Genomic DNA, 15,456 nt, shown 5'->3' with positions numbered 1-15,456 from the left:
GGAGCCAATACACAGTATTGACTCCAAGACAGAAGGTAAGGGTTTTTAAAAAAATAAGAAATTTAGAGTCTCGAATAGTTATTGGCCTACTTTCTTTTTTAAAACATATTTTTATTTATTTAATTAAATATTTCTCAGTTACAATTTTTAAAAAATTTAACATTAATGTAAAAAAATGTTGAGTTCCAAATTTTCTCTTTCCCCCAACCCTTGAGAAGGCAAATAATCTGATACAGAAGATATGTGTGAAATCATTCTATATTTTTTGATAAATATCCCCATCAATAGTTATTCTATAGTTGAAATCAAAGGTGTGGTTAAGAATGAGGCAGATAAGAGCAGAAGTCAACCAGTATGGCCAAATATGTCAATCAATAATTATTATCTTTTAAGTACCTACTTTGTGTAAAGCACTATACTACTATTAAAGATAATATGATATATAGTCCCTTCCATTAAAGAGCTTACACTCAAGCTGGGAATATGAGAATCATACAGGTGAATAGTTAGTTAATTGAAAACAAAACAAAAGGTACCACATGGTAAGTGAGGGTGGTACAGTTTGGTGGATGAAGGGCTGATTCTGGAGTAGATAAAGTCTTGACTGTCAAATAATATTTTAGCAACCACAATCAAGCAAATTAACTCAGCATATCAGAAAACTCTAAGTTTTTAAGTTAGAGAAAAGTTACCAATCTGCATTAGTAAAGGGAATTTCTATACTGGAGTTCCTTATACTGAGGAAATCTATATGGGAATCAACAAAAATGTTAAGTTCTAAGTAGGTGGTATGGACCATAAGGGCCATGAGCACGATGGTGAAGTATGGACTGAACTATCCCAATATCTTCCTCTAAACAACTTTAAAATAATGTCTCAAATCAAATTTTGGAGCAGCAGAGCCCACAAAAGTCAGAAGGAGACATTTTTCCTAAGCATAGATGTAGAAGGCAGAGCTAAGCAGAGGCAAACAGCAGTGAGCTTTGGAGGAGACCACAATAGTAACAGTATCAGTAGTATCACCAGCTTGGGGAGCTTTCAGCCCAGAGATAGAAACGGGGTAAGGCAACTGGTCAGAATGCGAATACAGGGGATCCTTTTGCTGGCACTAGGTGTATCTGGCTTTGATTGGCAACTGCATTGCTTATACACAGTTGTAAGTTGTAGTTTCAAGATGGAAAGGAGCATTTGTGGTTGGTCACTGTTATAAGGAAATGAGCAGGAGTAGGAGCTGCTGAAAAGGCAGAAGCAAGAAAGGTTCTGAAATTCTGGAAGAGTGACAGGACTGTCTTCTTCTAACAGACAGCTAAGCTGGAGGTTGAGTTTTGTTTAGTATCCTAGGGTGGACCTGGTAAATTAGATTCTCTCTCCTGTGGCTTTCCTGGTGATCCATCTTACCAACTACCTGTGCCCATGTATCCTGTTGACTGACAGAGATATTCCTACAGAGCTGCTTGAGACACCTAAAGCCATCTGTCAGTAAGACCTTTGTTTTGAGCCCTGTTCCTGCTTACCTTCCAACCTTATACCTCTATCATCACCTAAGTGGGGATTTGGGTTAGTGAAGTGTATTTTAATTATAGGAACTGGGACTTTGGGTAGAGAGGTAACTGGCAGTACAGATACTATCTCCCTGAAGCTACCAGCTAGATTTTGGTGGGAGGTTTATTTATTTATATTCTTTAGTTTAGATATCCCAAACCCCTTTCCACCTTTCCCTTATTTAATCAACCCAAACTGTCCTGTGAGTATATATTGTCTGTGTTCATTAGCTCAGGGCCTGGCTCTGCCTACCCTAGGCTGGTCTACCCTTCCCAAACCAGATTACTGGCCCCAAAATACCATCCCCTGAACCTACAATTATTCCAAATAGTTATATAAGTGTCAAAATAGTTATATCATCACAAAGGGGTAGGGGCCATGGTCATAGTTCCAAAGGACAAAAGGAGCACTGGTATTTATGTCTACAAAGGAATAGGGAATCTTCTTGAGTATAGACCAGAGCACAGACTAGGAAACAAGTGATTACATCTCTCCCAGGATAACACCACCTTGGAAACACCAAAAACTTACAGAAGAACACCCCCCCCCCCCAACCCTATCCTGACAAAAACAGCACAAAACTAAAAACAGCAGCACAAAAAAACAAGAGCCATGAGAATTCAAATAAGAGATTACTACAGCCTGGACAACTGATGGAAGATGTCACAAAAGAGGTAGAATATATTTTATGCCTTGAAAGATGGCTAGGATATAAATAAGCAAGAGAAGAAAGAGAGGACATACCTTCTAAAGTTATTTAAACAAGTAGTAGTAAGAATGAGTCAAAAATAATTCCCTAACAATGAGTAGAACCATCTGGCTTAAGCTGAAGGGTCAGAATGTGCAATACTGTCACAAAACATACTTCTTTAGAATATTTAGACTGTAACTGGTAGACATACAACAGAAGGCTGCCCTCTTTTCCTCTTTTCACATGGTGGTATTAATGTCTCTAGAATCTAGATACCTACTTCTCCATCAGCTTCTCATAGCTCTCAAAGCCCATCACACCATTGATAACTCTGGTGATGCTTTAAGGTATAATTGACCAATTATAGGGCAAGCAAAAAATTTTAATTCAATTTCAACAAAATCACTGGCAATTGCCTTTCCTAATAATTCAGTTCTAACAAAGGAAAGCCTCTCTCGTTTCTTTTTCTGATGGGGTTGCTAAATTTATATACTGAAAATTGTGATGCATCATTCTGTTCATTTGTATTCACAATCAGAACATTAATGCCATCTGAAATTATACCTCAAAGCACTGAAGGCAGGAATAGAGCATCTTATTCAGGTGTGAGACCTGAAGTTTACCCACAGGCCCCAGAAAATTTGAAAAGAAAATGTTGATTACAAGGATCAAAAGTGGATTGGTGTCACGGGTTTGAGTACCTTCTTTGAATGTGACCCATTAAAAAAGTATTTAACTCTAGCTTTATCTTTTATTGTTCCCACAGAACCATTCTAAATTACTTTATTTTTAAAAAGCTAACAAATTTTGTATTTAAAAGTATATTTGCTTTCTGTGCCAAAGACTGACTCATATAAAAATTCACATGATTCACATAAGGTAAAATGGTTTTTTTGGCCAAATAGTAGGATGATTTCAACAAAGCATATTTCAGAGCTGTACCTGCTTAGTGTTGTTACTCCTAGCAGCTTTTCCCTTTCTCTCAGTTTTTTGTGTCAAAGATTTCTTGGATTGTGCAAATACTGGGACAAACTTCGTTACCGAGTTCTATGAACAATAATAAAAGAGCAAAGTCAATGTGGAAGATAAAAAAAAAAGTCTTCTAAAGCTTTCCCTTTTAAACTAAAAGATTACTATATCAATGCTTTCCCAGGTAAAAGCTTTTAACACTACTGAGAAAGATACTCAGAAGTGAATTTTTATAGCTGCCTAGAAAAATACAGCTCCATAATCTACTTTGCAGTTATAGAGTGAGAAGTTCTGTTTTTAGTTTTTCATAGTTTTTTTGCATCACTTTCATTTTTTGATATGTCCTTCCACCTATCTCCTATCCAGAGTACTATCCCCTGTAAGAATAAAAAACAGAGAAAAATAAAAAAGCAATTCCATAAAACATACACATTAAATAAGTCAGTCAGGAAATGCCTTCTTATATATCTTATTCCTCCACATCTGCAAAGAAGGGAGGGAATTGAATAATTATATTCCTTCTTTGGGGATAAGTTTGGTCATTACATTTACATGGCTCTTCAGCTTTAATTTTTATTATTAGTTCAATTTATAGTTATACTTATTATGCAAATTATTTTCCCAATTCTGCTTACTTTGCTTTGTATCAATTTATAAAAATCCTTCCCAAGCTTCTCTGTATTCTTCATATTGTTTCTTATGATGCAATGGATATTTTATAATACATAATTACATATCACAATTTGTTTGCCTATTTTTGTGTTGATAAGCATCTATTTTGTTTATGTACAGTTCTTTGCTACTACATAAAAATACTCTTATAAATATTTTAGGCATATGCCAAACTTTTTTTTTAACTCATACCTTTGTTTTAGAATCAATACTAAGTATTGGTTCCAAGGCAGAAGAGCAGTAAAGGCTAGGCAAAGGGGGTTAAGTGACTTGCCCAGGGTCACCTAGCCAGGAAGTGTCCTAAGACCAAATCTGAACATAGGACGTCAGGTCTCTAGATCTGGTTCTCTATTCACTGAGCTACCTAGCTTCCCCAGAACCTTTCTTTTCCATCTCTCATCTCCTTAAGGTATATACTTACTTGAAGGATCTGTGAGTCAATGGATATGGACATTTTAGTCACATTCTTAGCATATTTCTAAATTTATTTCCATAATGCTTATACCACATCATAAGTCCAATAGTGGTACATTGGTTCAACAGTTTTTTTCAAACCCTTTAGCAATGACTACTCCCATCTTTTGTCATTTTGAAAACTTGCTGGTTGTTTTGATTTGCATTTCTCCTAATATTAGAAATTTGAAGCAAATTGTTATATGGTTATAAATAACCTTCAATTCTTTGGAAAACTGCTTGTTCACATTCTTTCACTATTTATCCACTGGGTAACGGTTCTTGACTTTATAGAGTTGTGTTAATTCTTTATATATCTTGATATCAGAATCTTATCTGATATTTGCATATTTGATGCAAAGTGTTTTTCCTCTCAATTAATCACTTCCTTTACTTTCTTGATCCTCTTGTACCATTTATTTTGCAAAAGCTTTTCACATCAAATAATTCATTTCATTTTTGTGATTTCCTTTATTTCTCATTTGGTTAAAAATTTGGTTAACTAATAGTCATGAAGGTACATCATTCTTTTCTAATCTTTTTTATGGTATGACCTTTAACATTCAAGTTATATATTTATTTTGAACTTATGGTATGTAGTATAAGCTGTTGCTCTAAACTTATTTTCTGCCAAACTGCTCTCTGCTTTTTCTTGTCAAAAAAGGTAATTCTTATCCAAATAATTTATGTTCTAGGGTCTACTGAACACTTGTTTACTGAGTTTACTGGTTTACAATTCTTCATCTAGTACTTCCCACCCCCTCACCCCCCAAATCCTTATCTTCTTTCTTAGTGTCAGTTCTAAGATAGAAGAGTGACAAGTGCTAGGCAAATGAGGTTAATTGATTTTCCCAGAGTCAAAAAGCTAGGAAGTATCTGAGGCCAAATCTGAACCCAGGTCTTCCCAACTCTAGGCCTGGTACTCTGTCTACTATGTTATCCACTTGCCACCCTCTAGTACTTTCCACTGATAGACTTTTCCATTTGTAGCCAATCACAACTACTTTCTTGTTTTATAATAAAATTTGATGTCTAGTAGTACTACACATTCTTCATTCCTACTTTTTTCATTATTTACCTTCAGATTCTTTTTTTTTTAAACCCTTACCCTCTGTCTTAGAATCAATATTGTGCATTGGTTCCAAGGCAGAAGAGTGATAAGGGCTAGGCAATGGGGGTTAAGTGACTTGCCCAGGGTCACACAGCTGGGAAGTTTCTGAGGTCAAATTTGAACCCAGGACCTCACATCTCTAGGCCTGCTTCTCAATCCACTGAACCACCCAGCAACCACCCCCTTCCTTGAGATTATAAAACTTGCATTCCTCTAAATGAATTGTTTTTAATTTTTATAGCTCTATAAAGTATCTCTTTGATAATTTGATTGATATGGCACTAAATCTGTAAATTAATTTATGTAGTATCATAGCAGTTTTATTATATTTATGCTGTCCAAACATTATCAATGAATATTCTGTTCAATTCAATAAATAAGCACCTATCATTGGTCAATCACCCTGATAACTGTTAGGGATACAAAAAGAGGAAAAAGACACATACCTGCCCTTAAGGAGCTTACACTCTAATATCCTTCCAATTTTATATGTATTTTGTAGTTCTTTTGAATAGGACTTCTCTGTTCTTTTTCTTAGATTCTGTTATTGTTGGATATAATGCTATTGATTTTTGTGGGTTTATTCCGTATCCTGCTATTTTGCTGAAGCGGTCTCAGTTTCTTTGCTGATTCTCTAGGATTTTCTAAGCAAATCATTAAGTAATTAGCAAAGAAGAAGTTTTATCTCATCTTTGCTATTCATGCCTTTATATTTTTCCTCCTTTATTATTGCTATCACTAGCATTCTAAGACCACCAAACAAGAAGAGGGAAAGGGAGCAACCTTTCTTTATTCCTATATTTACTAGGAAAGCTTCTAATGTTTCTCTATTAAATATAATGCTAGCTTGGGGTTTTAGATACATAATTTTTCATATTAAAATGATTTTATGCTTATGCTTTGTAGGAGTTTTAGCATAAATAAAGGTTGTATGTTGCCAAAGGACTTTTCTGGATCAAATGATATAAGCATGTGGGGTTTCTTTGAGAGAGGAAGGATTATATTTTTCAATATCATTAATAATGATAATTATTTTCCTGATGTTGAATCATACTTGCATCCCTGGAGTTGGATTCATAATCCAATGTGATCTTGGTGAATAAAGAGGTTGTACTTTTTGGGACTACTAAGGACTTATTAGCTTCAAAGTGCCTGAAAGCTTTGAAAATAGGTTCACCTTGGGGAGGGGGGCAACTAGGTTGCTTGGTGGCTTGAGAGTCATGACTAGAGATGGGGAGATCTTGGGTTCAAAAGTGGCCTCAGATACTTCCTACCTGTGTGACCCTGTACAAGATCCTTAACCTCCATTACCTATCCCTTACCATTCTTCTGTCTTGGAACCAATATCCTGTATTGATTCTAAGCCAGAAGGTAAGGGTTTTAAAAAAATAGACTTACCTGGGGGCGGGGAATGGGAAATGGATCCTTTTCTGGTTGTCTAGGTTCTTTAATTGGCCCATTTGTTATTTCATTAACTGAGCTGGTTGGAGAAAAAGATTAAAGAGGAACTATAATTCAAGTGGAATGTCAACTGAAATAGAAAAACAACAGCAACAACAAAAAAGAATTGTACACAAACAGTATCACAATCCCTAAAAAAGAAGACTTAGGGTAAGTTGCATGACAGAGCACCAGACCTAGAGTCAGGATGACCTGGATTCAACTGTGACCTCAGATATTTCCTGGTTGTGTGATTTCAGGCAAGTCAAGTTAATCCTTATCACCTAACCCTTGCTGCTCTTTTCTTAGAACTAAGACAGGAGGTAAGGATTTTTTTAAAAATTATGATCTAGGGGGCAGCTGGGTAGCTCAGTGGATTGAGAGCCAGTCCTAGAGACGGGAGGTCCTAGGTTCAAATCTGGCCTCAGCCACTTCCTAGCTGTGTGACCCTGGGCAAGTCACTTGACCCTCATTGCCTAGCCCTTACCACTCTTCTGCCTTGGAGCCAATACACAGTATTGACTCCAAGACGGAAGGTAAGGGTTTAAAAAAAAAATTATGATCTAGCATCTAACATACCTTTCCCAACAGGCTTTAAACTGAGTGAAATCCAGTATCTTTCTGGAGGACATATAGTACAAAGGCTGGTTAGCATAAGCCCTTCTGACAAAGCAATTTAAGTCAGTAAAAAGTTTAATAAGTTTAGATAATTATTCCCCTTTCTGGTGTGTGTGTGTGTGTGTGTATATATATATATATATATATATATATATATATATATATATATAATTCATATGTGGCTTGTGGCACCAATTTTGTTTTGGATAGCTAACCAGAAGAAAAAAATTAATTTCAAAATGGTACTTAAGTTTACAAACTTAAGTTTCTTCTTACATACCAAATTCAGTACAGGTGCTGATTGCCAAATTTTCTCATTCTTATGCAAAGATCATTAAGTTTCCCATTACACTATTATTAGGAGCTTGGTACTATTGTGGATGATTTAAGCAATAGGTAGAACATTACTTGTTTATAGTAATTTTTCACACTACCTTAAGGAATTAAAAATGGATTCAATTAGTAAATGCTAAATATATAAATAAGAGTTCAATAAAAACTTAAACTATTCCTATATTCCATGCTTATGTTTTTCATATAATTTTTGCCAAATCTCAGCAACACTTGTTATAATTATTAGAGTACTTTATTTTCTGTTAACACCTTGAATTCCCAAAGATCTTCTATTTATTCAGATTTTTCCCCCTGTGGTTCTATTCTCATATATAGAAATCTAAAATTACACTAAAAAACTGTAGCTGAAAGACCATAGACTTGTTGGCTTTTACCAAAAGGTTTGTTTAAATATGACAAAGTAAATGTAAAATATATTTATATATAAAACTATTTTTTAAAATAAAACTTTCTACTCTTAAAAAATTATATATATATATATATATATATATATATATATATATATATATATATATATATATATATATATATATATATATACACACCCCAACTCCTGGCTTCCTCAAAGGCAGCATGGTACTGGATTTGGAATAAAAAAACCTGGGCTTGAACCTCACTGACATTCACTAGATATGTGATCTTCTGCAAGTCCATTAATCTCTAACAATCTAGGCTTCCTCATATATAATGGGGGAGGGGGCGGTGTTTAACTCTTCAACTCTCAAGAACCAGTGATTCTGGTTCAAGAAGTGGGGATGGGGAAATAGAATAAAAATAGATTTGCACTAAGAGATAGGATATATGACTTCATAGGATTAAAAGTTTAGAACTGTAAGAATCCTTAACTTATAGATTCAATTCCCTTATTTTACACATCTTACTTTTTGTAATTAAGGGCCATCTGATGGTCAAAACTGTGAGAAGTAATGAGTGTCTTCAGGTGCTTTGAGTTTTATGAAGAGTGTAGTAGAGTCAACAAAACTTGGCTGCAAAGCACTCTACACTATCTAGTTTCTGTAGGTCTATGCTTATATTTATAATGTATAAGGCGATGTCTGCATTTATTACTTTAAAAAGTACAAATGTTATCCTAGTAAATGAAATTATATTACTTGCTAAAAATCTATCCAGGAATATAAAACTCCTTAAAACAAAAGCTCTAGCATTCTCCCTCAAAGAGTAAGACTCAAGGTTATTTCCCTTGATAATGGAAAGGCTAGTTAGAAAATAAAACTTTAAGATAATTTGATTGTTTTCTGCTGGCCCATGCAATTTATTACAATTTTACTATTTTGTCTTACCCTTCTAAATGATTGGGAAGATTTCTCTCTGTTTCTAAAATTGTGATAATGTTCATCTCAGCCAAAGTGACTTCAAATAGTACCCTAGCTCCTTGGATAACCAATTTCTGCATCCTAAGGGTAGATAAGAAAGATAAGCTTTTTCAATCCTTTGCCCATCATCCCATTAACCCAGTCACTGTCCTAGAGTTCCCTGGGAACTAAAAAAATTTAAACACCCCCAATTATGCATCAGAAATAGGAATTTTTTATATAAAAAGAAAATCTGTGATCCATCTTTGGGGTCAGCTGCTCTCTCCCTCACCTAACCATCAATCATGCCATCTGAGAGATTACCTTCTCCATTCTGATACTGTGCCTCCCTACATCAGCTGATGTAATTACAAGCCTCTTTAGTACCTAGATGGCTAAAAGAAAACTATCTTTAATGCTGCAACTCTCCTAAGATCCCTGAGAGTTGCCACCTAACTTCCACTAGCCATTTGGGGAACTACCACATTTTCCCTCTTTCTCACTAGTTGGCAGAGATCAAAATCGAAGCACAAGTCTGAGGGGCATCCCATTTCATTCCCAGCTTTGCCAAAACTTCTATGATTTACAAGGAAAATCCTTCAGAAAACCTCATTGGGATTCATAAATTCTAGCCACACGGTCCATTTATTTCATTTTGAGGTGCTGTACTTAGTTTATCACAAAATAATTCATTTGAATAATAAATAATGTGGACAGGAGAATCTGATCAATTCTTTTTTTTCCAATTCTTTTTTGCGAACACTAAAAGTAAGCCTAATTTATTTGGAAAAAAAAAAGGAGTAGAGTACTAAACAGAGAGGTAGTACATAAATATCCTCTTATGATTAATTAATCTTGTTTTTCCAAGAGAACTGGATATTGCTTACATGCTGCTGTTTTGATTTCTGCTGCTGGAAAAGCTTGTATGACATTTTACTTTAGGTTACCTGATATCTGTTTGGCTGTTCTCTTCCTCATCTTGTTTGGTCACTGTTGCTATTTTTGATTCTTCCAAATGTCTTCTTGTGCAAAGGTTTTCAGGCTTCCTGTTAGTATTCTCTATTCTTGGGGTCTTTTTGGATTTAAGAAAATGGCAACCCTCTCCTGATTTGGAGACAAAAGAAGAATGACAAATTAGGTATATTAAGCCTCACCTTAAACACAATAGGTGACATTATCATTTTAAATATTTTAATAAAGTTAGTTGATTGATTGATTAGGAAATGAGAAAGTGTAAATTTATCAAATGTTTATGCAACAAAATAAGTTGGTCCTATGAGATCATAAATTTCTTGCTGAAATTTTTCTCATCTATCTGTTAAATGGGAGGCTGGGTTTAACTATTTTCCTATGAGTCTTAAGACATTTAGAAATTGAATTTGATGTGTACCTGCTGTGTACTGACTTGTACTGACTCTTCTATGCACCTAAGATATCATGAATTTTAAAGTACAATGTCTATTTAGTAGTGAAAAGCTAGGGAAGAAAGACGAGAGCAGAAAATCTTAATTAAAAACTCTTTCCCCTCAACCCCCAATCCAAGCCAGGATGATAACTCTACAAAATATAAGTTAATTCAAGCTGCTTTTCATACTTTTTGTCTCCTGTCAAAATCCTGCCCATTTCTTTAAAGTGCAGCTCAAGTTTCACTTCCTCTGCAGTATTTGTGTAGTGAAATTTGTAATAGCTTTCCTATCTGCGAAAGGTAAGGAACTCAATAGTTGCTCAAGGGGCTTACAGAGAAATTGAACCCTGAGCATGAATTCTGGTCAAGGACAAAGTACTATTAAAGTTAAGATAATGGGAGATATTTTGCATATCTCAGGGCTTCTCCCTTTTGCTGTGTCATGAGTTGTTTTTTTTTCCTCCCCCTGGGAGAAAGACTGCTAATCCACCATTCCATGGGTGTTTCCATATAGCTAGTCTACCATTCCTTCCCATTTCAGTGCCATTTTGGCTAACAGAGGGCTAAGAGGAGAGACAATGAACTGCCTGCAAGTTGGACATGATGACCACAGCAAGCAGTCGGCCATAGCAGCATTGAAGACTAATATTTTCAGCATGTTGTCACTAAAGCAATTACCAGAGCCTCTAACTTCTGTGATCAGTACCAGTTAGAACTAAGATGTGAACCTGGAACAGAGATGCAGGCTACCTATCTGACCTATGTATGTCAGCACTGCTGTAGTAAACTTGGTCTAGGTAAAAGACAAGAGTTGTAGCATCTGGCCTAGTAGCCTTTCCTTTAAACAATTTCCTAATGATATCTGTATTTTTTGTTTTTATGTATCATCTCTATATCCTAGAATAACCCAAATAGATATGTCCAGACCAGCCCTGATGACACACTAGTATATTCCTCTCCTTCTTCCACCCATCAAGCCATTCTCTGTAACAAGGACTAAAAAAATGAGGAAAAAACTAACCAGCACATCAATTGTGCATATATTATGCCCCCATAGTTCCCCGGTTCTTCAAATAAGAGGTGTGCTTCTCTGGAGTCAAGCTTTTGGTATTATAATTACATAGTGTTTTGTTTTACTTTCCATTTACATTGATGTAGTTATTGTGTAAATTTTTCCCCTGTTCCCATTTATTTCACTCAATAATAGCTCCTAGCTCTTTCTAGACTGCTCTGAATTCTTCTTACTATTTTTCAAAAAAACCCTTACCTTCCATCTTAGAATTAATACTATGAATTGTTTCAGGCAATGGGGGTTAAGTGACTTGCCCAGGGTCACACAGCTAGGAAATGTTTGAGGTCAGATCTGAACACAGGACCTCCTGTGTCTAGATCTGTCCAGTGAGCCACCCCATTGCCCCCACTACTTTAAATTCTTCATATACATTGTTTCTTATCATACAGTTCCATTCCATTTATGTATCACAATTTAACAACTCCCTTAAGTGATGGGCATCTACTTTGTTTTAAAATTTATGCTATGTAGAAATTTGCTGCTATGACTATTTGGTATATACAGGACCTTTCCTTTTGTCTTTACAATCCTTGGGGTATGTGCCTAGCATGAGGACCTCTGGATAAAAGCAAAGGGATTGCTGGATACTTTACTTTTTAATATAATTCCAATTGTTTTCCAGAATAGTTGGTATTGGGATGTCTATCTTTTTGTAGTCCTTTCATTTGGACAGTTTGCATCTTTTATCATTTCTTCCAATTTTCTGCAGATAAGGTAAAACCTTGGTATTATTTAAAATGTTTTGTTATTAATTATTTGGAACAAAAGTTATACGGTTGCTAATAGGCTGCAATTCTTCTTTTAAGAACTTTTTATTACTCTGATCATTTATCCTTGGAGAAAGTCCTTTGCCTTATATAGTTGAATTAACTCCTAATATAGTTTAAATATAAAAAGCTAATAAAAGATATTTGAAGCAAAGGTTTTCCCCCAATTGATGATTTCCCTTGTTAAACTAGCTACATTTACTATTTAAGATATTTTAAATTTCATATAATTGAAATGATGCATTTTATCTTCGGTGATTATTTATATCATGTTTGGTTAAGAATTTTCCTCTGAAAGGAAAGAATTTAAGACCAAGCAAGAGAGAGAATATATATTTTTTTAAATTTATTTCAGCTGTTTTCATATGGTGTTTTGTGCATTTTTCCATTATTTTATTTTATTTTATTTATTTAAATTTTTATTTGGTCATTTCCAAACATTATTCATTGGAAACAAAGATAATTTTCTTTTCTTCCCTCCCCACCCTCCCACCACCTCTCCCATTGCCCACGCTCGATTCCGCTGGGTATCACATGTGTTCTTGATTCAAACCCATTTCCATGTTGTTGGTATTTGCATTAGAGTGTTCATTCAGAGTCTCTCCTCAGTCATATCCCCTCCACCCCTGTAGTCAAGCAGTTGCTTTTCATCGGTGTTTTTACTCCCACAGTTTATCCTCTGCTTGTGGATAGTGTTTTTTAAATCCCTGCAAGTTGTTCTGGGACATTGCTTGTCCCAGATGGGACAATGGTAATGGAGAAGTCCATTACCTTCGATCGTACCACAATGTATCAGTCTCTGTGTACAATGTTTTCCTGGTTCTGCTCCTTTCGCTCTGCATCACTTCCTGGAGGTTGTTCCAGTCAATGACACATATAAAAAGCATGTTGGCTATGGGAAGGGAGTGGGGGAAAGGGAGGGAAAGAACATGAATCATGTAGCCATGGAAAAATATTCTAAATTAATTAATTAAATAAAATTTTCCAAACTAAAAATAAATTAATTAAAGAAATTAGACCTTCATCAGAGTTTTGTTATAAAGATTTGTTCCCAGTTTGTTGCTTCTTTTCTAATTTTGATTGTATTGGTTTTGTTTGTACAAAAACTTTTTAATTTAATGTAATCAAAATTATTCATTTTACATTTGTAATATTTTCTCTCTCTTAAGAAGGAAACTATAAGTAAATTAGGTGAACACAGAATAGTATACATGTCAGACCTTTGGGAAGGGAAAGATTTTAAAACCAAGCAAGACTTAGAAAGAGTCACAAAATGTAAAATAAATTATTTTGACTACATCAAATTAAAAAGTTTTTGTACAAACAAAACCAATGTAACTAAAATCAGAAGGGTAGCAACAAATTGGGAAACAATCTTCATAAAAACCTCTGACAAAGGTTTAATTACTCAAATTTACAAAGAGCTACAGCAATTGTACAAAAAAATCAAGCCATTCCCCAATTGATAAATGGGCAAGGGACATGAATAGGCAGTTTTCTGATAAAGAAATCAAAACTATCAATAAGCACATAAAAAAAGTGTTCTAAATCTCTTATAATTAGAGAAATGCAAATCAAAAAAACTCTGAGGTACCACCTCACACTTAGCAGACTGGCCATTATGACAGCAAAGGAAAGTAATAAATGTTGGAGAGGATGTGGCAAAATTGGGACACTAACACAATGCTGGTAGAGTTGTGAATTGATCCAAAGGGCTTTAAATGACTGCCTGCCTTTTGATCCAGCCATACCACTGTTGGGTTTGTACCCCAAAGAGATAAGTAAAAATATGTGTACAAAAATATGTATAGCTGGCTGAACAAATTATGGTATTTGTTGGTGATGGAATACTATTGTGCTAAAAGGAATAATTAACTGGAGGAATTGCATGTGAACTGGAATGCCCTCCAGGAACTAATGCAGAGTGAAAGGAGTAGAACCAGGAGAACATTATGGATAGACACTGATACACTGTGGCACAATAGAATGGACTTCTCTACTAGAAACAAGCAATGCAATGACCCAGCACAATTCTGAGGGACTTATGAGAAAGAATGCTATCCATATCAAGAACTGTGGGAATAGAAACACAGAAGAAAAACATTTGTTTGATCACATGGTTTAATGGGGATATGATTGGGGATGTAGACTCTAAATGATCACTCTATTGCAAATATTAATAATATGGAAATAGGTTTTGATCAACTATAGATGTAAAACCCAGTGGAATTGCTTGTTGGCTATGGGAGAGGGGAGGGAGGGAGGAAGGAAGGGAAGGAACATGAATCATGTAACCATGGAAAAATATTCTAATTTAGTTAAGGAAAGAAAGAAAAAAAAGAGAGAAAAGGAAAAAAAAGAATTTTCCTCTGAACCAGGACTGTGAAATGCACCTGATAATTTTTTCCCAGTGTGGTTTATTATATTAAAGTCATGTTCATTTTGAGCATATTGTGAGATATGAATGAAAGAAAAAGCTCTCTCTATATGCCGGGCACTGTGGTCTTAGATAGTGGTGTAAACTCATTTTCTACCAAACTGTTTTTCACTTTTTATAGTAGTTCTTGTCAAAAAGGGAATTCTAGGACTTATTGAACTATGGAGTATTAAGTTCACTGATTTTAATATTCTATTTCTAGCTTGTTTTACTGTTTTAATTAATCTCTTTGTGAATTTCCTGGCATTTGCTAAGTGCCCAGCAGTTTGTTTGTTTGTTTTTTAAACTCATCTTCTGTCTTAGTATTAACTCTAAGACAGAGCAGCAGCAAAGGCAAGGCAGTGTCTGAGATCATATTCAAGTACTCCTGACTCTACCAGTTTTTCTGAGACTTAAATTAGCTGATGAGGCATCAGAAAATCAAACTATTCCCTTACAACTAACTTTTCCTTGCCCTCAGTTGGTATGGACTCCTGACCTCTGAACAGGGAACTCAGACACAATACCTTGCCCTTAATCCTTCTGCCCATAAAATTAGCCACAGAGAGGGTAACAGAAGCATCAACATGTGTTGGAAGGGCCGAGGTCTCCATAGACTATCAATTGACAAGT

General features: G+C 35.1%; 1 protein-coding gene across 7 annotated transcripts in view; it reads right to left on the bottom strand.

Annotated features, from left to right (window-relative positions):
* Nucleotides 1-15,456, bottom strand: part of BRME1 (break repair meiotic recombinase recruitment factor 1) — a 47,002-nt gene that overhangs the window by 26,602 nt on the left and 4,944 nt on the right. For 3 of the 7 annotated variants that reach the window (XM_007489074.3, XM_007489076.2, XM_007489075.3), the window contains exons 3-6: nt 10,111-10,267; nt 9,152-9,265; nt 6,837-6,918; nt 3,176-3,280 (exon numbers count right to left, since the gene is read on the bottom strand). In XM_007489074.3, coding sequence (XP_007489136.1) covers nt 3,176-3,280; nt 6,837-6,918; nt 9,152-9,265; nt 10,111-10,267 — 458 coding nt within the window. Of the gene's footprint in view, nt 1-3,175; nt 3,281-6,836; nt 6,919-9,151; nt 9,266-10,110; nt 10,268-13,178; nt 13,295-15,456 lie in introns of those variants that run through there. The other 4 variants (XM_056822620.1, XM_007489077.3, XM_007489078.3 and 1 more) reach the window with 4 other exon arrangements.

The sequence above is a fragment of the Monodelphis domestica genome, chromosome 3 (assembly GCF_027887165.1).
Source record: "Monodelphis domestica isolate mMonDom1 chromosome 3, mMonDom1.pri, whole genome shotgun sequence".
Lineage (NCBI taxonomy): Eukaryota > Metazoa > Chordata > Mammalia > Didelphimorphia > Didelphidae > Monodelphis > Monodelphis domestica.
Note: the sequence above shows the minus strand (reverse complement) of the source record. Positions and strands in the feature narration are given on the sequence as shown.